At 51.9% G+C, this 25,000-nt stretch overlaps 1 protein-coding gene across 1 annotated transcript in view; it reads left to right on the top strand.

Moving 5' to 3' along the window:
* LOC140398944 (creatine transporter-like) overlaps nt 1-25,000 on the top strand; it is a 157,371-nt gene that overhangs the window by 922 nt on the left and 131,449 nt on the right. The window contains exon 2 of the mRNA XM_072487936.1: nt 11,555-11,568. Coding sequence (XP_072344037.1) covers nt 11,555-11,568 — 14 coding nt within the window. The remainder of the gene's footprint in view (nt 1-11,554; nt 11,569-25,000) is intronic.

Here is a 25,000-nt window from a genome sequence, read left to right on the forward strand (position 1 = left end):
CCCGGCAGTGCGGCGCTCCCTCAGCACCGACCCCCCGACAGTGCGGCGCTCCCTCAGCACTGACCCTCCGACAGTGCGGCGTTCCCTCAGCACTGACCCTCCGACAGTGCGGCGCTCCCTCAGCACTGACCCTCCGACAGTGCGGCGCTCCCTCAGCACTGACCCTCCGACACTGCAGCACTCCCTCAGCAGTGACCCTCCGACAGTGCGGCGCCTGCTCAGCACTGACCCTCCGACAGTGCGGCGCTCCCTCAGCACTGACCCTCCGACAGTGCGGCGCTCCCTCAGCACTGACCCTCCGACAGTGCGGCGCTCCCTCAGCACTGACCCTCTGACAGTGCGGCGCTCCCTCAGCACTGACCCTCCGACAGTGCGGCGCTCCCTCAGCACTGACCCTCCGACAGTGCGGCGCTCCCTCAGCACTGACCCTCCGACAGTGCGGCGCTCCCTCAGCACTGACCCTCCGACAGTGCGGTGCTCCCTCAGCACTGACCCTCCGACAGTGCGGCGCTCCCTCAGCACTGACCCTCCGACAGTGCGACGCTCCCTCAGCACTGACCCTCCGACAGTGCGGCGCTCCCTCAGCACTGACCCTCCCACAGTGCGGTGCTCCCTCAGCACTGACCCTCCGACAGTGCAGCGCTCCCTCAGCACTGACCCTCCGACAGTGCAGTGCTCCCTCAGCACTGACCCTCCGACAGTGCGGCGCTCACACAGCTCTGACCCTCCGACAGTGCGGCGCTCACACAGCACTGACCCTCCGACAGTGCGGCGCTCCCTCAGCACTGACCCTCCCACAGTGCGCCGCTCCCTCAGCACTGACCCTCCGACAGTGCGGCGCTCACACAGCTCTGACCCTCCGACAGTGCGGCACTCCCTCAGCACTGACCCTCCGACAGTGCGACGCTCCCTCAGCACTGACCCTCCGACAGTGCGGCGCTCCCTCAGCACTGACCCTCCAACAGTGCGGCGCTCCCTCAGCACTGACCCTCCGACAGTGCGGCGCTCCCTCAGCACTGACCCTCCGACAGTGCGGCGCACCCTCAGCACTGACCCTCCGACAGTGCGGCGCTCCCTCAGCACTGACCCTCCGACAGTGCGGCGCTCCCTCAGCACTGACCCTCCGACAGTGCGGCGCTCCCTAAGCACTGACCCTCCGACAGTGCAGAGCTCCCTCAGCACTGACCCTCCGACAGTGCGGCGCTCGCACAGCACTGACCCTCCGACAGTGCGGCGCTCCCTCAGCACTGACCCTCCGACAGTGCGGAGCTCCCTTAGCACTAACCCTCCGACAGTGCGGCGCTCCCACAGTACTGACCCTCCGACAGTACGGCGCTCCCTCAGCACTGAACCTCCCATAGTGCGGCGCTCCCTCAGCACCGACCCTCCGACAGTGCGGCCCTCCCTCAGCACTGACCCTCCGACAGTGCGGCGCTCCCTCAGCACTGACCCTCCGACAGTGCGGTGCTCCCTCAGCACTGACCCTCCAACAGTTTGGCACTACCTCAGCACTGACCCTCCGACAGTGCAGCGCTCCCTCAGCACTGACCCTCCAACAGTGCAGACTCCCTCTGCACTGACCCTCCAACAGTACGGCGCTCCCTCAGTACTGACCCTCCAACAGTGCAGCCTCCCTCAGCACTCACCCTCCGACAGTGCGGTGCTCCCTCAGTACTGACCCTCCAACAGTACGGCGCTCCCTCAGCACTGACCCTCCAACAGTGCAGCCTCCCTCAGCACTCACCCTCCGACAGTGCGGTGCTCCCTCAGTACTGACCCTCCGACAGTGTAATCTCCTGATACCCTCTGTGCCATCCTTTTACTTCAGCATATGTTTAACCTGTTGTGGCTGAAGAGGCTGTGACGGGTACAGCTGAGGGAGAAGACATTCCAGAACATCCCTCACGTTTGTTTTGCAATTCGTTGATTGGGAGAATAGGTTCTGAAATTCAGAAACGCTAGCCCCGACTACTTGTGATGATTTTACAGTAAAGTCAATGTTTATACAGAAGGGGGAGGGAGAAAAAATAAAAATAGAATTACACTTCAATAAAAAGGCCTTCACACAGTTCAGATGCTTTAAAACAGTTCTAAACAATCTTCAATTAATTACGTTCAGTGCCAACCTTCCTCAAAAGGTTCAGTAACACCGTAGAGATTTGAAGGTCTTGGAAGATTAGTGACGTTTACCACAGAGTCCCTTGAATTCCCTCCTGTGGTGCCTCTTGGATTTCCCAGCAGTTGCCTTTTCTAATCTGGCTTCGTTCACACTGCTTGCTGGGAGCTGGCCAGATATTCCTGTTTTTGGCCGTGATCTAAAACAGCCACCATCACTGGTTTTCGGTATATCCTTGAATTGTGTTCCCATTGATCCCTCCTGATCTCACCCAGTTTCTCCAGAACTGCGCTCTCCCAGCAATGATTAATTTTGCCTCATGTTTTTAGAATTGAAAAGAAAAGCAACGTCTCTTCAACCGCACTTTTCCATCAACGCTTTTCTTTCGCACCAACCAACTTTCACAACAACCCATTCAACTGTATTCCAAAATGTGTTCCTTCTTCATCAACGCTCACCTACAGTTGTTGACAGTGTGCGGTCCACCTCCTGTGCCACTACCCTCGCCCCCTCCCAGAACAAGGATAGAGCCCCCTCTCGTTCTCACATTTCACCCCACCAGCCTCCGTATGCAAAGCATAATCCTCCGCCATTTTCCCAAACTCCAGCCTGATGCCACCCCCAAACACATCGTCCCTTCACTCCCTCTGTCAGCATTTCGCAGAGACCGTTCTCTCCGAGACAATCTAGTCCACTCCTCCACCATACCCAGTACCTCTCCCATCACCCATGGCACCCAAGCAATCGCAGAAGGTGTAACACCTGCCCCTTTACCTCTTCTATGCTTAACATCCCAGGCCCAAAACACTCATTCCAGGTTAAGCAGCGTTTCACTTGAACCTCTTCCAATTTGGTCTATTGCATTCGCTGCTCCCAATGTGGTCTCCTCTACATCGGAGAGACCAAACGCAGACTGGGTGGTCGCTTTGCTGAGCATCTTCGGTCTGTGCACATTCAGGACCCTGACCTTCCCGTTGCTTGCCATTTTAACACAAGATCCTGCTCCCATGCCCACATGTGTGTCCTTGGCGTGCTGCAATGTTCCAGTGAAGCTCAACGCAAACTGGAGGGACAACATCCCATCTTCCGGTTAGGCACGCTACAGCCTTCCGGCCTCAACATCGAATTCAACAACTTCAGATGATCAGCTCTACCCCACCTCGACCCATTTATTTACATTCCATTTCATTTTAACTGTCTTTTGCCATTTCTTTCTTTCTTGTCTTTCTTTATATATATTTCCCACCACCCCCACTCTTTCTCCCTTATCTTTTGAGGGCAGCACGGTAGCACAGTGGTTAGCACAGCTCCAGGGTCCCAGGTTCGATTCCCGGTTTGAGTTACTGTCTGTGCGGAGTCTGCACGTTCTCCCCGTGTGTGCGTGGGTTTCCTCCGGGCGCTCCGGTTTCCTCCCACAGTCCAAAGACGTGCGGGTTGGGTGGATTGGCCGCGCTAAATTGTCCCTTAGTGTACAAAAAGGTTAGGTGGGGCTACTGGGTTACGGGGAAAAGTTGGAAGTGTCGGCTTAGGTGGGGTGCTCTTTCCAAGAGCAGACCTGATGGGGCGAATGGCCTCCTTCTGCACTGTACACTATGATTCTATCTTCTCCCGTTTTCCTTCCCCCTTCCCTGTTCTCATTTTACCTCTCTCCCATCCATGTCCCCCCTCCCCCCACACCTACATCTGTCACAGTTCACCCTCTGATGTTAGTTTCTCTGCTGTTTGGCCTCTCACACCTTTTGTTCTCTCTGGGGACTGCCATTAGCACTCTTTCCCCCTGGCTTCTGTGACTATGACTCATCTTTCATTCCCTCCCCCTACAGTATAAATCATCTGGACTCGGAACGTTCGCTCTTTCCTCTCCCTGCAGACGCTGCCAGGCCTGCTGAGATTTTCCAGCCTTTTCTCTTGAAATGAAAATCGCTTATTGTCACGAGTAGGCTTCAATGAAGTTACTGTGAAAAGCCCCGAGTCGCCACATTCCGGCGCCTGTTCGGGGAGGCTGGTACGGGAATTGAACCTGCGTTGCTGGCCTGCCTTGGTCTGCTTTCAAAGCCAGCAATTTAGCCCAGTGTGCTAAACCAGCCCCTATGGTTTCAGATTCCAGCGTCCGCAGTCATTTGCTTTTATCAACTCTATTAGGGGCTGGTTTAGCACAGTGGGCTAAACAGCTGGCTTGTAATGCAGAACAAGGCCAGCAGCATTGGTTCAATTCCCGTACCGGCCTCCCCGAACAGGCGCCGGAAAGTGGCGACTATGGGCTTTTCACATTAACTTAATTGAAGCCGACTTGTGACAATAAGTGATGATTATTATTATTATATTCCATGTTCTATAGCCATCCTAACTAAACTACCTCGGGTAAACATCTGTTTTAAGTACTGCTAGGCTCATGAACATATCAAGCTCTCAGTTTACATTCTCACATTTGCTCTGCCCACAGCTTTAGTTACCCCTCAAATACCCCAACGTCTGACAGCTTTTGTTGACAAGGCCCAGCATTTATTCTCCATCCCTAAATGCCCCTTGAGACAGTGGTAGGCCACCATCTTGAACAGCTGCAATGGTGTAGATACACCCACCGTGCAGGGTTCTGACCCATCGACAGTGAAGGAACGGCCGATATATTTCCAAGTCGGGCTGGTGTGTGGGGGGGGGGGGGAGGAACTTGCAGGCGGTGGGTGTTCCCCGTGGCGTCTGCTAGCCTTGTCCTCCGAGGGGGTAGATTTGGGTTTTGGGCGACACTTGTCGAAAGAGCCTTGGCGAGTGCCCGCCGTGCATCTTGTAGACGGTGCACACGGCTGCCGCTGTGCGTCGGGGGGGGGGGGGGGGGGGGGTGGAGGGAGTGGGTGTTGAAGGTGGGGGTTAGCGAGTCGGTCGAGCGGGGGGTGGGGGTGAGGGGGCTGCTTTGTCCTGGATGGTGTCGAGCTTCTCGAGTGTTGTCGGAGCCGTGCCCATCCAGGCGAGTGGGAGAGTCCATCACACTCCTGACTTGTGTCCTTGTAGATGGTGGACAGGCTTTGGGGGGAGTCAGGAGGTGAGTTACTCCCCGCAGGATTCCCAGCCTCTGACCTGCTCCGGTAGCCACAGTATTTATACGGCTGGGTCCAGTTCAGTTTCTGATCAATGGTAACTCCCAGAGTGTCGGGCGTAATCTCAAATATTCCACCATCCTGCACCAGTAGATATTGTGGGTAATAATAATCTTTATTACTGTCACTTATAGGCTTACATCAACACTGCAATTAAGTTACTGTGAAAATCCCCTCGTCGCCACATTCCGGCACTGAGGGAGAATTCAGAATGTCCAATTCGCCTAACAAGCACGTCTTTCGGGACTTGTTATTATGGGATACTTCCTGGCCACTGAAATGAGAGGCAAATTAGTGCGGCAGAATGCCGACTGGTCACAGTCTCGGTAAAACTTAACATGGAATTTAAGCCGCAAAATGCCAAATATACTAGAAGCCACATCCACCCTGCTGCTCTGTGCCCAATGAATAATCTTTTCCCTCTCTGGCCTGTACGGCCCTGTGAGTTCCTCAAAAATAACTCCTCTAATATGATTCTACTGAGTGGAGGAACCAATTAAGGAAAGTCATTGACGGCATTTCGAGAGGTAACCACAGTGTAATGATGTTAAACTTGCATCAAACCTCACTGACCACACTTGACATTCGGCGCACAGTTTCCATCTCCGTTTCTTAATAACAGACGAATTGGAGGCAGGAATCGGCGACCAGGCCCGAGGCCTGCCCCGCCATTCGTTACAATCATGGCTGACCCAAGGCCGCCTCAGCTCCCTTCCTCTGTCATTTCCCCGCAGCCCACTATTCCTCCATCGATCAAATATTCGCCCACCTCCCCTTTTTAAACCCTTCCAGTGATCTATCCTCCACTGCCCTTCTTGGCAGAGAGTTCCAGCGATTCACCGCCCTCTGCGAGACGTACTTTCTACGTCCCTCAGTTTTAAGTGACTTCTAACAATAGTAGTCTTTATTGTCACAAGCTGGCTGACATGAACACTGCAATGAAGTTGCTGTGAAAATCCCATAGTCGCCACACCGTTCGGGTACACAGAGGGAGAATTCAGAATGTCCAATTCACCTAACAAGCACGTCTTTCGGGACTTGTGGGAGGAAACCGGAGCACCCGGAGGAAACCCACGCAGACACGGGGAGAACGTGCAGACTCCGCACAGACAGTGACCCAAGCCGGGAATCGAACCTGGGGCCCTGGCGCTGTGAAGCAACAGTCGCTTTCGCTTTTACTTTCTCTTCAGTTTGCAGCTATGCCCCCTTGTTCGAGACTCGATAGAGATATAGAATCAGAGATGTTTACAGCTGGAAAGAGGCCCTTCGGCCCAGCTTGTCCATGCCGCCCAGATTCTATCACTAAGCTAGTCCCACTTGCCCACAATTGGCCCATAGCCCTCTATACCCACCCTGCCCATGTAACTGCTTTTTAAAGGACAAAAATTATACCCGCCTCTACCACTGCCTCTGGCAGCTCATTCCCGATACCCCCCCTCTGGTCTCTTTTGTGTCTCTCCCCTCTCGCCTTAAACATATGCCCTCTAGTTCTAGACTCCTCTACCTTTCGGAAATAATGTTGACTATCTACCTTATCGATGCTCCTCATTATTGTATAGACCTTTTTAAGATCACCCCTAAGCCTCCTGCTCTCCAGGGAACAAAGTCCCAGCCTATCCAGCCTCTCCTTATAACTCAGACCATCAAGTCCTGGTAGCATCCTCGTAAATCTCTTCTGCGCTCTTTCTAGTTTAACAATATCCTTCCTATAATAGGGTGACCAGAACTGAACACTGTATTCCATGTGCGGTCTGACTAATGTCTTGTACAACTTCTTTTTTTTAAAAAATATATTTTATTGAAAATTTTTTCTAAACATTTTTCCCTCTTACAAAACAAACGGAACGATAACAAAATAGAATTTTTTAACAATACACAAGTAACAAAACCCCATTATCTATTGACCTGTACTAAACTAACCCCCCCCCCCCCCCCCCCCCCCCCGGGTTGCTGCTGCTGGTCATCTGTCTTCCCTCTAACGTTCCCTTAGGTAGTCGAGAAATGGCTGCCACCGCCTGGTGAACCCTTGAGCCGATCCTCTCAGGACAAACTTTATCTGCTCCAGTTTAATAAACCCCGCCATATCGTTTACCCAGGCCTCCAGTCCGGGGGGTTTCGCCTTCTTCCACATAAGTAGGATCCTGCGTCGGGCTACTAGGGACGCAAAGGCCACAACGTCGGCCTCTTTCGCCTCCTGCACTCCCGGCTCTTCCGCAACTCCAAATAGAGCTAACCCCCAGCCTGGTTTGACCCGGGCCTTCACCACCTGCGAGATCACTCCCGTCACTCCCTTCCAATGCCCTTCCAGTGCCGGGCACGCCCAAAACATATGTGCGTGGTTTGCCGGGCTCCCGCCACACCTCCCACATTTGTTCTCCACTCCAAAGAACCTGCTCAATCTTGCCCCCGTTATGTGTGCTCTATGTAGCACCTTAAATTGAATCAGGCTAAGCCTGGCGCATGAGGAAGAGGAGTTTACCCTGCTTAGGGCATCAGCCCACATACCCTCTTCTATCTCCTCCCCTAACTCTTCTTCCCACTTTCCCTTTAGTTCTCCCACCGACTCCTCCCCCTCTTCCCTCATCTCTCTGTAAATCTCTGACACCTTGCCCTCTCCGACCCACACCCCTGAAAGCACCCTGTCCTGTATCCCCTGTGTCGGGAGCAACGGAAATTCCCTCACCTGTTGTCTAGTAAATGCCCTCAGCTGCATATATCTCAAGAAATTTCCACGGGGTAACTTATACTTTTCCTCCAATGCTCCCAAGCTCGCAAAAGTCCCATCTATGAATAAATCTCCCACCTTCCTAATTCCCAACTGGTACCAGCTCTGAAATCCTCCATCCATTCTTCCTGGGGCGAACCTATGGTTGTTCCTGATAGGGGACCCCACCAGGGCTCCCCGCACCCCTCTCTGTCGCCTCCACTGTCCCCATATGTTCAGTGTTGCCGCCACCACCGGGTTCGTGGTAAACATTTTAGGTGAGATCGGTAGCGGCGCCGTCACCAGCGCCTCTAAACTCGTCCCTTTACAGGACTTTCTCGCCAGTCTTTTCCACGCCGCTCCCTCACCCTCCATCATCCATCTACGTATCATTGCCACATTGGCGGCCCAATAGTAATCACCCAAGTTCGGTAGTGCCAATCCTCCTCTGTCCCTACTACGCTGAAGGAACCCCCTCCTTACTCTCGGAACTTTCCCTGCCCACACAAAGCTCGTGATGCTCCTGTCTATTTTGTTAAAAAAGGTCCTGGTGATTAATATAGGGAGACATTGAAATACAAATAAGAACCTCGGGAGGACCATCATCTTAATTGCTTGCACCCTGCCCGCCAGCGATAAAAGGCTGCATGTCCCACCTCTTGAAGTCCTCCTCCATTTGTTCTACCAGCCGTGTCAAATTAAGTCTGTGCAAGGTTCCCCAACTCCTAGCGATCTGGATCCCCAGGTATCGGAAGTTTCTTTCCACTTTCCTTAGCGGTAAGCCTTCTATCTCTTTACTCTGGTCCCCTGGATGTATCACAAATAATTCACTCTTCCCCATGTTTAGCCTATACCCCGAGAATTCCCCGAACCTCCTCAAAATTCGCATAACCTCTATCATCCCCCCCGCTGGGTCCGACACGTATAACAATAGGTCATCCGCGTATAACGAGACTCTATGTTCTTCTCCCCCTCTAATCACCCCTCTCCATTTCCTGGAGTCTCTCAACGCCATGGCCAGAGGTTCAATTGCCAACGCAAACAACAATGGAGACAGCGGGCATCCCTGTCTTGTTCCCCTATATAATCGGAAATACTCCGATCTATCCTGTAACTACGCTTGCCGTTGGTGCCCCATAAAGAAGTCTAACCCAGCGAATAAACCCGTTCCCAAACCCAAACCTCCTTAACACTTCCCATAAATACTCCCACTCCACCCTATCAAATGCCTTCTCTGCGTCCATTGCCGCCACTATCTCTGCCTCCCCCTCCACTGAGGGCATCATTATCACCCCTAATAGTCGTCGCATGTTAACATTCAGTTGTCTCCCTTTTACGAACCCTGTCTGGTCTTCGTGCACCACCCCCATGACACAGTCCTCTATCCTCGATGCCAGTACCTTTGCCAGCAACTTGGCGTCCACGTTCAATAGTGAAATAGGTCTATAGGACCCGCACTGCAACGGATCTTTGTCTCTCTTCAAAATTAGCGATATCGTCGCCTCCGACATCGTCGGGGGTAGAGTCCCCCCTTCCCTGGCCTCATTGAACGTCCTCGCCATCAACGGGGCCAACAAGTCCACATATTTTCTGTAGTATTCCACCGGGAACCCGTCCGGCCCCGGAGCCTTCCCTGCTTGCATGCTTCCCAGTCCCTTAATAACCTCGTCCACCTCAATCGGCGCCCCCAGGCCTGCCACCTCCTGCTCCTCCACTTTCGGGAACCTCAGTTGGTCCAGGAACTGCCGCATCCCCTCCTCTCCCTCTGGGGGTTGAGACCTATACAGTTCCTCATAGTCTTGTACAACTTCAACAAGATGTCCCAACTCCTGTATTTAATACTCTGACCAATAAAACCTAGCATGCTGAATTCTTCACCGCCCTGTCCACCTGCGACTCCACCTTCAAGGAGCTGTGACCCTATACCCTGAGATCTCTTTGTTCTGTAACTCTCCCCAACTCCCTACCATTAACTGAGTGGGTCCTGCCCTGATTTGATCGACCAAAACGCATCACCTCACATTTATCAAAATTAAACTCCATCTGCCATTCATCGGCCCACTGGCCCAATTGGTCAAGATCCTGTTGCAATCTTATATAACCTTCTTCACTATCCAGTATGCCACCAATCTTGGTGTCATCTGCAAACTTACTGACCATGCCTCCTACACTCTCATCCAAATCATTAATATATATAACAAGTAACAGTGGACACAGCACCGATCCCTGAGACACTCTGCTGGTCACAGGCCTCCAGTTTGAAAAACCGCCCTCCACAACCACCCTTTGACAAGCCAATTTTGTATCCAATTGGCTACCTCACCCTGGATTCTGTGAGACTTCACCTTTTGCAACCACTTATTATGGGCCAGCGTTTAGGGAACCCCAAAGTGTATCATGGAGTTCACCTGACCCACAACTTTTAATAGATTGTGGTATGGGGAGCACAAGGCCCACTCTACAGGTGTGGGACAGCAGAAATGGAAAAGTATTTTTTAAAGCAAAACAATGTTTATTCTATGAACTCAAGTTAACCTTTTTAAAACATACAGTGAATATCTTAACAACCATTAATTCAAATACAACCCCCAAAGAGTACAACACTAAGTAATGCGTACACTGTCCTTTTAACATCCAGAAGACTTACAAAACCTTTAACAGAAGCACATCAGGTTAAAGTCACTACTGGAAACATTTATAATTCTGAATTCACCAAATGATCAAGAGATAGTCTTTTGATGGTAGAGAGAACAGCAGAACACCTGCTCTGTCTGGCTTCAGCTCCAACACTGAAAACGAAACTAAAACACACCCTGCAGCAAACAGCCAAAAACAAAAGTAAAAAGCTGACAGACAGCCCAGCTCCACCCACTCTCTGACATCACTGCAGTAATAAACACCCATTTCTTAAAGGTACTCTCACTACAGATACTTATATACACACCCATTTATAAACACCCATTTCTTAAAGGTACACTCACATAACACACTAGTCAAAACACCTCACCATCTATCCTGTCAAGCCCCCTCAGGATCTTTTAAGTTTGACTAAGGTCACCCCTCACTCTTCTAAACTCCAAGGAATACAGACACTGATGATTTAGTCTCTCTTGACAGGACAACCCGCTCATCACAGGAATTAGCCTGGACTGCTTCTAATGTTACTATATCTTGTTTTAGGTAAGGGGAGCAAAACTCTATCCAGTATTCCAGGTGAGGCCTCACCTACACCCTGTACAATTGCAACACAACCTCCCTATTTTTAAACTCCGACCTCTTTGCAATAAAGGCCAAAATGCCGTTTGCCTTCATAGCGACTTATTGGACCCGCCTGCGAGCAGTTTTGTGATTCATGCACTTGAACACCCAGATCCCTCTGTACTTCACTCACCTGCAGTCTCTCTCCATTTAGATAATAATCTGCCTTTTGATTCCTCCTCCCGAAGTGCACAACCTCACACTTTCCCACATTAAACTCCAAGTTTTCACCCAGTCACCCAATCGATCCATATCCCGTTGCAGAATCACAGTATCCTCACCACCACTTCCCCTTCCACTTATTTTCATGTATTCAGCAAATGTGGAAACCTCACATTCCGTTCCTTCTTCAAGGTCATTAATGTAAACAATTGCGGGACAAAGTACTGATTCCTCAGGTACTTTATTACTTTATGCACCAGCCTCTTAGGCGGCACCTTGTCAAATGCCTTTTGGAAATCTAAATACACTACATCTACAGGTTCCCCTCTATCTACTCTCCCTGATACATCCTCAAAGAATTTGTCCAACATGATTTACCTTACGCAAAACCATGTTGACAAGGTTTGATTTTATTCAGCTTTCTTAAATGATTAGCTATTTTCTCTTTGATTATTGGCTCCAGCATCTCACCAAAAATAGATGTTAAACTAACTGGCCTATAGATCACTGCCTTCTGCATTTCCCACCCTTTTGAACAAAGGAGTCACATTGGTTATTCTCCAATCTTCTGGTACCCTCCACGAATTTAGCACGTTCCGAAAAATCTCACCCAATGGGTCCACTGTCTCTGCAGCCACTTCCATTAAAACCCGAGTTCATTGGGTCCTGGTAACTTGCCCGCAATTAGCTCCTTGAGTTTCTCTAATACTCTATCCCCCGTGATTGGGATTTTTGTTTGATGGGGATAGTGTAGGGGCAGCTTTACTCTGATTCTAACCCCGCACTGAAACTGTCCTGGGAGTGTTTGATGGGGACAGTGTAGAGGGAGATTTACTCTGTATCTAACCCCGTGCTGTACCTGTCCTGGGAGTGTTTGATGGGGACAGTGTAGAGGGAGCTTTACTCTGTATCTAACCCCGTGCTGTACCTGTCCTGGGAGTGTTTGATGGGGACAGTGTAGAGGGAGCTTTACTCTGATCTAACCCCGTGCTGTACCTGTCCTGGGAGTGTTTGATGGGGACACTAGAGGGAGCTTTACTCTGCATCTCACCCCGTGCTGTACCTGTCCTGGGAGAGTTTGATGGGGACTGTGTAGAGGGAGCCTTACTCTGTATCTAACCCCGTACTGTACCTGTCCTGGGAGTGTTTAATGGGGACAGTGTAGAGGGAGCTTTACTCTGTATCTAACCCCGTGCTGTACCTGTCCTGGGAGTGTTTGAAGGGGTCAGTGTAGACTGAGCTTTACTCTGTCTCTAACCCCGTGCTGTACCTGTCCTGGGAGTGTTTGATGGGGACAGTGTAGAGGGAGCTTTACTCTGTATCTAATCCGTGCTGTACCTGTCCTGGGAGTGTTTGATGGGGACAGTGTAGAGGGAGGTTTACGCTGTATCTAACCCCATGCTGTATCTGTCCTGGGAGTGTTTGATGGGGACAGTGTAAAGGGAGCTTTACTCTGTTTCTAACTCCGTGCTGTAGCTGTCCTGGGAGTATTTGATGGGACAGTGTAGAAGGAGCTTTACTCTGTATCTAACCCCGTGCTGTACCTGTCCTGGGAGTGTTTGATGGGGACAGTGTAGAGGGAGCTTTACTCTGATCTAACCCCGTCCTGTACCTGTCCTGGGAGTGTTTGAAGGGGACACTGTAGAGGGAGCTTTACTCTGTATCTCACCCCGTGCTGTACCTGTCCTGGGAGTGTTTGATGGGGACTGTGTAGAGGGAGCTTTACTCTGTATCTAACCCCGTGCTGTACATGTCCTGGGAGTGTTTGATGGGGACAGTGTAAAGGGAGCTTTACTCTGTATCTAACCCCGTGGTGTACATGTCCTGGGAGTGTTTGATGGGGACAGTGTAGAGGGAGCTTTACTCTGTATCTAACCCCGTGCTGTACCTCTCCTGGGAGTGTTTGATGGGGACAGTGTAGAGGGAGCCTTACTCTGTATCTAACCCCGTACTGTACCTGTCCTGGGAGTGTTTAATGGGGACAGTGTAGAGGGAGCTTTACTCTGTATCTAACCCCGTGCTGTACCTGTCCTGGGAGTGTTTGAAGGGGTCAGTGTAGACTGAGCTTTACTCTGTCTCTAACCCCGTGCTGTACCTGTCCTGGGAGTGTTTGATGGGGACAGTCTAGAGGGAGCTTTTCTCTGTATCTAATCCGTGCTGTACCTGTCCTGGGAGTGTTTGATGGGGAGAGTGTAGAGGGAGCTTTACTCTGTATCTAACCCCGTGCTGTACCTGTCCTGGGAGTGTTTGATGGGGACAGTGTAGAGGGAGCTTTACTCTGTATCTAACCCCGTGCTGTACCTGTCCTGGGAGTGTTTGATGGGGACAGTGTAGAGGGAGCTTTACTCTGTATCTAACCCCGTGCTGTACCTGTCCTGGGAGTGTTTGATGGGGACAGTGTAGAGGGAGCTTTACTCTGAATCTAACCCCGTGCTGTACCTGTCCTGGGAGTGTTTGATGGGGTCAGTGTAGAGGGAGCTTTACTCTGAATCTAACCCCGTGCTGTACCTGTCCTGGGAGTGTTTGCTGGGGACAGTGTAGAGGGAGCTTTACTCTGTATCGAACTCCGTGCTGTACCTGTCCTGGGAGTGTTTGATGGGGACAGTGCAGAGGGAGCTTTACTCTGTATCTAACCCCGTGCTGTACCTGTCCTGGGAGTGTTTGATGGGGACGGTGTAGAGGGAGCTTTACTCTGTATCTAACCCCGTGCTGTGCCTGTCCTGGGAGTGTTTGATGGGGACAGTGTAGAGGGAGCTTTACTCTGTATCTAACCCCGTGCTGTGCCTGTCCTGGGAGTGTTTGATGGGGACAGTGCAGCGGGATCTCGTTCAATATCCATGGGATTCCTGACGTTCTGGTGATGGCCAATGGAACATCTTCCACGAGTGAGGGGTCCGCCACGTTTGCAAAGCGGAACAGCATATCATAACCGTCCCACGCCAACCCTCATCCAACAGCCTGGCGCAAAGGGTGGTCCAGACTTTCGAAAAGGGGCAGAAAATAACAAACCACGGGCTCCGTGGACACGGGATGTGCGCGGTTCCTTTTTAAGTCCCGCACAGCGCCACACGTGACGATGGGGTAGCCCCTGCAGAGGCCAAAGGCATAGAACCCAGTGGGGCCTCTCATTACCGAACCTCAGCGGGAATGAGGAGGTCCAGCAAGAGGCTTAGAAGCGCCACCCTGACCGGAGGCAAATTCATTCAGGGGACACGGTATACACCCACCACTTTGGAGATGGGGCACTTTGGCTCCCAGGTGCCGCCCTCGAGAGGGTGGGACAGGTCTACAAAGCTGGCATCCTGGGGAAAGCTCAGCAGAAGCATTTGGGCCACCTCAAGAAGCGGGAGGCTACGCTACAAGCGCCCAGCCGGCAGCACCGCCGTCTGCCCCGTGCCAGGAACCGCCCCACAACCAGAGGACCCAGCTGGTTATTACCCAGTGCCCAGCCGGCAGAAACGGACACGGAGGTGTCCGGGCAGACAGATAACATCGTGTCCGGGACCAAGGACCCGGCGACAACATTCCTGACGCCGGCCTGAAAGAGGCGGTCGATGAACCGATATACACCACCCCCCCCCCCCCCCCCCACAGCCTCCGCACGTTGAAACACAGCCTCGGGCGAAGCGACCGGAGGATCATCACCATTGGCGGCTGCAGATGGTGGGGGTGGAACAATTCTCCATTTCTCCATGGGACTCGTGCAGCACGAGCTTTCCAGATAGTGAGCGGGGGCCACCCTGCTGGAGCTCATTAAAGACTAGACAGAAAATCTGTCCCAACAAGGATTGGATTGGGAGAGTTATTGCCGCAGGCTGAATTCACACGTTGTTCAATAAAGCCTTGTTTTCACAACCACTGGTTTCCACAAGTTACTAAACTAACCCCGTGCTGTACCTGCCTGGGAGTGTTTGATGGGGACAGTGTAGAGGGAGCTTTACTCTGTATCTAACCCTGTGCTGTACCTGCCTGGGAGTGTTTGATGGGGACAGTGTAGAGGGAGCTTTACTCTGTATCTAACCCTGTGCTGTACCTGTCCTGGGAGTGTTTGATGGGGACAGTGTAGAGGGAGCTTTACTCTGTATCTAACACCGTGCTGTAGCTGCCCTGGGCGTGTTTGATGTGGACAGTGTAGAGGGAGCTTTACTCTGTATCTAACCCCGTGCTGTGCCTGCCTGGGAGTGTTTGATGGGGACAGTGTAGAGGGAGCTTTACTCTGTATCTAACCCCGTGCTGTAGCTGCCCTGGGAGTGTTTGATGTGGACAGTGTAGAGAGAGCTTTACTCTGTATCTAACCCCGTGCTGTACCTGTCCTGGGAATGTTTGATGGGGACAGTGCAGAGGGAGCTTTACTCTGTATCTAACACCGTGCTGTACCTGCCCTGGGAGTGTTTGATGGGGACAGTGTAGAGGGAGCTTTACTCTGTATCTAACCCCGTGCTGTGCCTGCCTGGGAGTGTTTGATGGGGACAGTGTAGAGGGAGCTTTACTCTGTATCTAACCCCGTGCTGTACCTGTCCTGGGAGTGTTTGAAGGGGACAGTGTAGAGGGAGCTTTACTCTGTATCTAACCCTGTGCTGTGCCTGCCTGGGAGTGTTTGAAGGGGACAGTGTAGAGGGAGCTTTACTCTGTATCTAACCCCGTGCTGTACCTGTCCTGACAGTGTTTGATGGGGACAGTGTAGAGGGAGCTTTACTCTGTATCTAACCCCGTGCTGTACCTGTCCTGGGAGTGTTTGATGGGGACAGTGTAGAGCGAGCTTTACTCTGTATCTAACCCCGTGCTGTATCTGTCCTGGGAGTGTTTGATGGGGACAGTGTAGTGGGAGCTTTACTCTGTATCTAACCCCGTGCTGTACCTGTCCTGACAGTGTTTGATGGGGACAGTGTAGAGGGAGCTTTACTCTGTATCTAACCCCGTGCTGTAGCTGCCCTGGGAGTGTTTGATGGGGACAGTGTAGAGGGAGCTTTACTCTGTATCTAACCCCGTACTGTACCTGTCCTGGGAGTGTTTGATGGGGACAGTGTAGAGGGAGCTTTACTCTGTATTTAACCCCGAGCTGTGCCTGCCCTGGGAGTGTTTGATGGGGACAGTGTAGAGGGAGCTTTACCCTGTATCGAACCCCGTGCTGTACCTGTCCTGGGAGTGTTTGATGGGGACAGTGTAGTGGGAGCTTTACTCTGTATCTAACCCCGTGCTGTACCTGTCCTAACAGTGTTTGATGGGGACAGTGTAGAGGGAGCTTTACTCTGTATCTAACCCCGTGCTGTAGCTGCCCTGGGAGTGTTTGATGGGGATAGTGTAGAGGGAGCTTTACTCTGTATCTAAGCCCGTGCTGTACCTGTCCTGGGAGTGTTTGATTGGGACAGTGTAGAGGGAGCTTTACTCTGTATCTAACCCCGTGCTGTAGCTGCCCTGGGAGTGTTTGATGGGGACAGTGTAGAGGGAGCTTTACTCTGTATCTAACTCCGTGCTGTACCTGTCCTGGGCGTGTTTGATGTGGACAGTGTAGAGGGAGCTTTACTCTGTATCTAACCCCGTGTTGTTCCTGTCCTGGGAGTGTTTGATGGGGACAGTGCAGAGGGAGCTTTACTCTGTATCTAACCCTGTGCTGTACCTGTCCTGGGAGCGTTTGATGGAGACTGTGTAGAGGGAGCTTTACTCTGTATCTAACCCCATGCTGTACCTGTGCTGGGAGTGTTTGATGGGGACAGTGTAGAGGGAGCTTTACTCTGTATCTAAGCCCGTGCTGTACCTGTCCTGGGAGTGTTTGATGGGGACAGTGTAGAGGGAGCTTTACTCTGTATCTAACCCCGTGCTGTAGCTGCCCTGGGAGAGTTTGATGGGGACAGTGTAGAGGGAGCTTTACTCTGTATCTAACTCCATGCTGTACCTGTCCTGGGCGTGTTTGATGTGGACAGTGTAGAGGGAGCTTTACTCTGTATCTAACCCCGTGCTGTTCCTGTCCTGGGAGTGTTTGATGGGGACAGTGCAGAGGGAGCTTTACTCTGTATCTAACCCTGTGCTGTACCTGTCCTGGGTGTGTTTGATGGGGACAGTGTAGAGGGAGCTTTACTCTGTATCTAACCCTGTGCTGTACCTGTCCTGGGAGTGTTTGATGGGGACAGTGTAGAGGGAGCTTTACTCTGTATCTAACCCCGTGCTCTACCTGTCCTGGGAGTGTTTGATGGGGACAGTGTAGAGGGAGCTTTACTCTGTATCTAACCCTGTGCTGTACCTGTCCTGGGAGTGTTTGATGGGGACAGTGTAGAGGGAGCTTTACTCTGTATCTAACTCCGTGCTGTACCTGTCCTGGGAGTGTTTGATGGGGACAGTGTAGAGGGAGCTTTACTCTGTATCTAACTCCGTGCTGTACCTGTCCTGGGCGTGTTTGATGTGGACAGTGTAGAGGGAGCTTTACTCTGTATCTAACCCTGTGCTGTACCTGTCTTGGGAGTGTTTGATGGGGACAGTGTCGAGGGAGCTTTACTCTGTATCTAACCCCGTGCTCTACCTGTCCTGGGAGTGTTTGATGGGGACAGTGTAGAGGGAGCTTTACTCTGTATCTAACCGTGTGCTGTACCTGTCCTGGGAGTGTTTGATGGGGACAGTGTAGAGGGAGCTTTACTCTGTATCTAACTCCGTGCTGTACCTGTCCTGGGCGTGTTTGATGTGGACAGTGTAGAGGGAGCTTTACTCTGTATCTAACCCCGTGCTGTACCTGTCCTGGGAGTGTTTGATGGGGACAGTGTAGAGGGAGCTTTACTCTGTATCTAACTCCGTGCTGTACCTGTCCTGGGCGTGTTTGATGTGGACAGTGTAGAGGGAGCTTTACTCTGTATCTAACCCCGTGCAGTTCCTGTCCTGTGAGTGTTTGATGGGGACAGTGCAGAGGGAGCTTTACTCTGTATCTAACCCTGTGCTGTACCTGTCCTGGGTGTGTTTGATGGGGACAGTGTAGAGGGAGCTTTACTCTGTTTCTAACCCCGTGCTGTACCTGTCCTGGGAGCGTTTGATGGGGACTGTGTAGAGGGAGCTTTACTCTGTATCTAACCCCATGCTGTACCTGTGCAGGGAGTGTTTGATGGGGACAGTGTGGAGCGAGCTTTACTCTGTATCTAATCCCGTGCTGTACCTGTCCTGGGAGTGTTTGTTGTGGACAGTGTAGAGGGAGCTTTACTCTGTATCTAACCCCGTGCTGTACCTGTGCTGGGAGTGTTTGATGGGGACAGTGTGGAGCGAGCTTTACTCTGTATCTAACCCCGTGCTGTACCTGTGCTGGGAGTGTTTGATGGGGACAGTGTGGAGCGAGCTTTACTCTGTATCTAACCCCGTGCTGTACCTGTCCTGGGAGTGTTTGATGGGGACAGTGTAGAGGGAGCTTTACTCTGTATCTAACCCCGTGCTGTACCTGTGCTGGGAGTGTTTGATGGGGACAGTGTAGAGGGAGCTTTACTCTGTATCTAACCCCGTGCTGTACCTGCCCTGGGAGTGTTTGATGGGGACAGTGTGGAGGGAGCTTTACTCTGTATCTAACCCCGTGCTGTACCTGTCCTGGGAGTGTTTGATGGGGACAGTGTAGAGGGAGCTTTACTCTGTATCTAACTCCATGCTGTACCTGTCCTGGGAGTGTTTGTTGTGGACAGTGTAGAGGGAGCTTTACTCTGTATCTAACCCCGTGCTGTACCTGTCCTGGGAGTGTTTGTTGTGGACAGTGTAGAGGGAGCTTTACTCTGAATCTCACCCTGTGCTGTGCCTGTCCTGGGAGTGTTTGATGGGGACAGTGTAGAGAGAGCTTTACTCTGTATCTAACCCCGTGCTGTACCTGTCCTGGGAGTGTTTGATGGGGACAGTGTAGAGGGAGCTTTACTCTGTATCTAACCCCGTGCTGTACCTGCCCTGGGAGTGTTTGATGGGGACAGTGTGGAGGGAGCTTTACTCTGTATCTAACCCCGTGCTGTCCCTGTCCTGGGAGTGTTTGATGGGGACAGTGTGGAGGGAGCTTTACTCTGTATCTAACCCCGTGCTGTACCTGCCCTGGGAGTGTTTGATGGGGACAGTGTGGAGGGAGCTTTACTCTGTCTCTAACCCCGTGCTGTACCTGTCCTGGGAGTGTTTGTTGTGGACAGTGTAGAGGGAGCTTTACTCTGTATCTAACCCCGTGCTGTACCTGTCCTGGGAGAGTTTGATGGGGACAGTGTAGAGGGAGCTTTACTCTGTATCTAACCCTGTGCTGTACCTGCCTGGGAGTGTTTGATGGGGACAGTGTAGAGGGAGCTTTACTCTGTATCTAACCCTGTGCTGTACCTGTCCTGGGAGTGTTTGATGGGGACAGTGTAGAGGGAGCTTTACTCTGTATCTAACACCGTGCTGTAGCTGCCCTGGGCGTGTTTGATGTGGACAGTGTAGAGGGAGCTTTACTCTGTATCTAACCCCGTGCTGTGCCTGCCTGGGAGTGTTTGATGGGGACAGTGTAGAGGGAGCTTTACTCTGTATCTAACCCCGTGCTGTAGCTGCCCTGGGAGTGTTTGATGTGGACAGTGTAGAGAGAGCTTTACTCTGTATCTAACCCCGTGCTGTACCTGTCCTGGGAATGTTTGATGGGGACAGTGCAGAGGGAGCTTTACTCTGTATCTAACACCGTGCTGTACCTGCCCTGGGAGTGTTTGATGGGGACAGTGTAGAGGGAGCTTTACTCTGTATCTAACCCCGTGCTGTGCCTGCCTGGGAGTGTTTGATGGGGACAGTGTAGAGGGAGCTTTACTCTGTATCTAACCCCGTGCTGTACCTGTCCTGGGAGTGTTTGAAGGGGACAGTGTAGAGGGAGCTTTACTCTGTATCTAACCCTGTGCTGTGCCTGCCTGGGAGTGTTTGAAGGGGACAGTGTAGAGGGAGCTTTACTCTGTATCTAACCCCGTGCTGTACCTGTCCTGACAGTGTTTGATGGGGACAGTGTAGAGGGAGCTTTACTCTGTATCTAACCCCGTGCTGTACCTGTCCTGGGAGTGTTTGATGGGGACAGTGTAGAGCGAGCTTTACTCTGTATCTAACCCCGTGCTGTATCTGTCCTGGGAGTGTTTGATGGGGACAGTGTAGTGGGAGCTTTACTCTGTATCTAACCCCGTGCTGTACCTGTCCTGACAGTGTTTGATGGGGACAGTGTAGAGGGAGCTTTACTCTGTATCTAACCCCGTGCTGTAGCTGCCCTGGGAGTGTTTGATGGGGACAGTGTAGAGGGAGCTTTACTCTGTATCTAACCCCGTACTGTACCTGTCCTGGGAGTGTTTGATGGGGACAGTGTAGAGGGAGCTTTACTCTGTATTTAACCCCGAGCTGTGCCTGCCCTGGGAGTGTTTGATGGGGACAGTGTAGAGGGAGCTTTACCCTGTATCGAACCCCGTGCTGTACCTGTCCTGGGAGTGTTTGATGGGGACAGTGTAGTGGGAGCTTTACTCTGTATCTAACCCCGTGCTGTACCTGTCCTAACAGTGTTTGATGGGGACAGTGTAGAGGGAGCTTTACTCTGTATCTAACCCCGTGCTGTAGCTGCCCTGGGAGTGTTTGATGGGGATAGTGTAGAGGGAGCTTTACTCTGTATCTAAGCCCGTGCTGTACCTGTCCTGGGAGTGTTTGATTGGGACAGTGTAGAGGGAGCTTTACTCTGTATCTAACCCCGTGCTGTAGCTGCCCTGGGAGTGTTTGATGGGGACAGTGTAGAGGGAGCTTTACTCTGTATCTAACTCCGTGCTGTACCTGTCCTGGGCGTGTTTGATGTGGACAGTGTAGAGGGAGCTTTACTCTGTATCTAACCCCGTGTTGTTCCTGTCCTGGGAGTGTTTGATGGGGACAGTGCAGAGGGAGCTTTACTCTGTATCTAACCCTGTGCTGTACCTGTCCTGGGAGCGTTTGATGGAGACTGTGTAGAGGGAGCTTTACTCTGTATCTAACCCCATGCTGTACCTGTGCTGGGAGTGTTTGATGGGGACAGTGTAGAGGGAGCTTTACTCTGTATCTAAGCCCGTGCTGTACCTGTCCTGGGAGTGTTTGATGGGGACAGTGTAGAGGGAGCTTTACTCTGTATCTAACCCCGTGCTGTAGCTGACCTGGGAGAGTTTGATGGGGACAGTGTAGAGGGAGCTTTACTCTGTATCTAACTCCGTGCTGTACCTGTCCTGGGCGTGTTTGATGTGGACAGTGTAGAGGGAGCTTTACTCTGTATCTAACCCCGTGCTGTTCCTGTCCTGGGAGTGTTTGATGGGGACAGTGCAGAGGGAGCTTTACTCTGTATCTAACCCTGTGCTGTACCTGTCCTGGGTGTGTTTGATGGGGACAGTGTAGAGGGAGCTTTACTCTGTATCTAACCCTGTGCTGTACCTGTCCTGGGAGTGTTTGATGGGGACAGTGTAGAGGGAGCTTTACTCTGTATCTAACCCCGTGCTCTACCTGTCCTGGGAGTGTTTGATGGGGACAGTGTAGAGGGAGCTTTACTCTGTATCTAACCCTGTGCTGTACCTGTCCTGGGAGTGTTTGATGGGGACAGTGTAGAGGGAGCTTTACTCTGTATCTAACTCCGTGCTGTACCTGTCCTGGGAGTGTTTGATGGGGACAGTGTAGAGGGAGCTTTACTCTGTATCTAACTCCGTGCTGTACCTGTCCTGGGCGTGTTTGATGTGGACAGTGTAGAGGGAGCTTTACTCTGTATCTAACCCTGTGCTGTACCTGTCCTGGGAGTGTTTGATGGGGACAGTGTAGAGGGAGCTTTACTCTGTATCTAACCCCGTGCTCTACCTGTCCTGGGAGTGTTTGATGGGGACAGTGTAGAGGGAGCTTTACTCTGTATCTAACCCTGTGCTGTACCTGTCCTGGGAGTGTTTGATGGGGACAGTGTAGAGGGAGCTTTACTCTGTATCTAACTCCGTGCTGTACCTGTCCTGGGCGTGTTTGATGTGGACAGTGTAGAGGGAGCTTTACTCTGTATCTAACCCCGTGCTGTACCTGTCCTGGGAGTGTTTGATGGGGACAGTGTAGAGGGAGCTTTACTCTGTATCTAACTCCGTGCTGTACCTGTCCTGGGCGTGTTTGATGTGGACAGTGTAGAGGGAGCTTTACTCTGTATCTAACCCCGTGCAGTTCCTGTCCTGTGAGTGTTTGATGGGGACAGTGCAGAGGGAGCTTTACTCTGTATCTAACCCTGTGCTGTACCTGTCCTGGGTGTGTTTGATGGGGACAGTGTAGAGGGAGCTTTACTCTGTTTCTAACCCCGTGCTGTACCTGTCCTGGGAGCGTTTGATGGGGACTGTGTAGAGGGAGCTTTACTCTGTATCTAACCCCATGCTGTACCTGTGTAGGGAGTGTTTGATGGGGACAGTGTGGAGCGAGCTTTACTCTGTATCTAATCCCGTGCTGTACCTGTCCTGGGAGTGTTTGTTGTGGACAGTGTAGAGGGAGCTTTACTCTGTATCTAACCCCGTGCTGTACCTGTGCTGGGAGTGTTTGATGGGGACAGTGTGGAGCGAGCTTTACTCTGTATCTAACCCCGTGCTGTACCTGTGCTGGGAGTGTTTGATGGGGACAGTGTGGAGCGAGCTTTACTCTGTATCTAACCCCGTGCTGTACCTGTCCTGGGAGTGTTTGATGGGGACAGTGTAGAGGGAGCTTTACTCTGTATCTAACCCCGTGCTGTACCTGTGCTGGGAGTGTTTGATGGGGACAGTGTAGAGGGAGCTTTACTCTGTATCTAACCCCGTGCTGTACCTGCCCTGGGAGTGTTTGATGGGGACAGTGTGGAGGGAGCTTTACTCTGTATCTAACCCCGTGCTGTACCTGTCCTGGGAGTGTTTGATGGGGACAGTGTAGAGGGAGCTTTACTCTGTATCTAACTCCATGCTGTACCTGTCCTGGGAGTGTTTGTTGTGGACAGTGTAGAGGGAGCTTTACTCTGTATCTAACCCCGTGCTGTACCTGTCCTGGGAGTGTTTGTTGTGGACAGTGTAGAGGGAGCTTTACTCTGAATCTCACCCTGTGCTGTGCCTGTCCTGGGAGTGTTTGATGGGGACAGTGTAGAGAGAGCTTTACTCTGTATCTAACCCCGTGCTGTACCTGTCCTGGGAGTGTTTGATGGGGACAGTGTAGAGGGAGCTTTACTCTGTATCTAACCCCGTGCTGTACCTGCCCTGGGAGTGTTTGATGGGGACAGTGTGGAGGGAGCTTTACTCTGTATCTAACCCCGTGCTGTCCCTGTCCTGGGAGTGTTTGATGGGGACAGTGTGGAGGGAGCTTTACTCTGTATCTAACCCCGTGCTGTACCTGCCCTGGGAGTGTTTGATGGGGACAGTGTGGAGGGAGCTTTACTCTGTATCTAACCCCGTGCTGTACCTGTCCTGGGAGAGTTTGATGGGGACAGTGTAGAGGGAGCTTTACTCTGTATCTAACCCCGTGCTGTACCTGTCCTGGGAGTGTTTGATGGGGACAGTGTAGAGGGAGCTTTACTCTGTATCTAACCCCGTGCTGTACCTGTCCTGGGAGAGTTTGATGGGGACAGTGTAGAGGGAGCTTTACTCTGTATCTAACCCCGTGCTGTACCTGTCCTGGGAGTGTTTGATGGGGACAGTGTAGAGGGAGCTTTACTCTGTATCTAACCCCGTGCTGTACCTGTCCTGGGAGTGTTTGTTGTGGACAGTGTAGAGGGAGCTTTACTCTGAATCTCACCCCGTGCTGTACCTGTCCTGGGAGTGTTTGTTGTGGACAGTGTAGAGGGAGCTTTACTCTGTATCTAACCCCGTGCTGTACCTGTCCTGTGAGTGTTTGATGGGGACAGTGTAGAGGGAGCTTTACTCAGTATCTAACCCCGTGCTGTACCTGTCCTGTGAGTGTTTGATGGGGACAATGTAGAGGGAGCTTTACTCAGTATCTAACCCCGTGCTGTACCTGTCCTGGGAGTGTTTGATGGGGACAGTGTAGAGGGAGCTTTACTCTGTATCTAACCCCGTGCTGTACCTGTCCTGGGAGAGTTTGATGGGGACAGTGTAGAGGGAGCTTTACTCTGTATCTAACCCCGTGCTGTACCTGTCCTGGGAGTGTTTGATGGGGACAGTGTAGAGGGAGCTTTACTCTGTATCTAACCCCGTGCTGTACCTGTCCTGGGAGTGTTTGTTGTGGACAGTGTAGAGGGAGCTTTACTCTGAATCTCACCCCGTGCTGTACCTGTCCTGGGAGTGTTTGTTGTGGACAGTGTAGAGGGAGCTTTACTCTGTATCTAACCCCGTGCTGTACCTGTCCTGGGAGTGTTTGATGAGGACAGTGTAGAGGGAGCTTTACTCTGTATCAAACATCGTGCTGTACCTGTCCTGGGAGTGTTTGATGGGGACAGTGTAGAGGGAGCTGTACTCTGTATCTAACCGTGTGCTGTACCTGTCCTGGGAGTGTTTGATGGGGACAGTGTAGAGGGAGCTTTACTCTGAATCTCACCCCGTGCTGTGCCTGTCCTGGGAGTGTTTGTTGTGGACAGTGTAGAGGGAGCTTTACTCTGAATCTCACCCCGTGCTGTGCCTGTCCTGGGAGTGTTTGTTGTGGACAGTGTAGAGGGAGCTTTACTCTGTATCTAACCCCGTGCTGTACCTGTCCTGGGAGTGTTTGACGGGGACAGTGTAGAGGGAGCTTTACTCTGTA

Source organism: Scyliorhinus torazame, chromosome 22 (assembly GCF_047496885.1).
Source record: "Scyliorhinus torazame isolate Kashiwa2021f chromosome 22, sScyTor2.1, whole genome shotgun sequence".
NCBI classification, from domain to species: domain Eukaryota; kingdom Metazoa; phylum Chordata; class Chondrichthyes; order Carcharhiniformes; family Scyliorhinidae; genus Scyliorhinus; species Scyliorhinus torazame.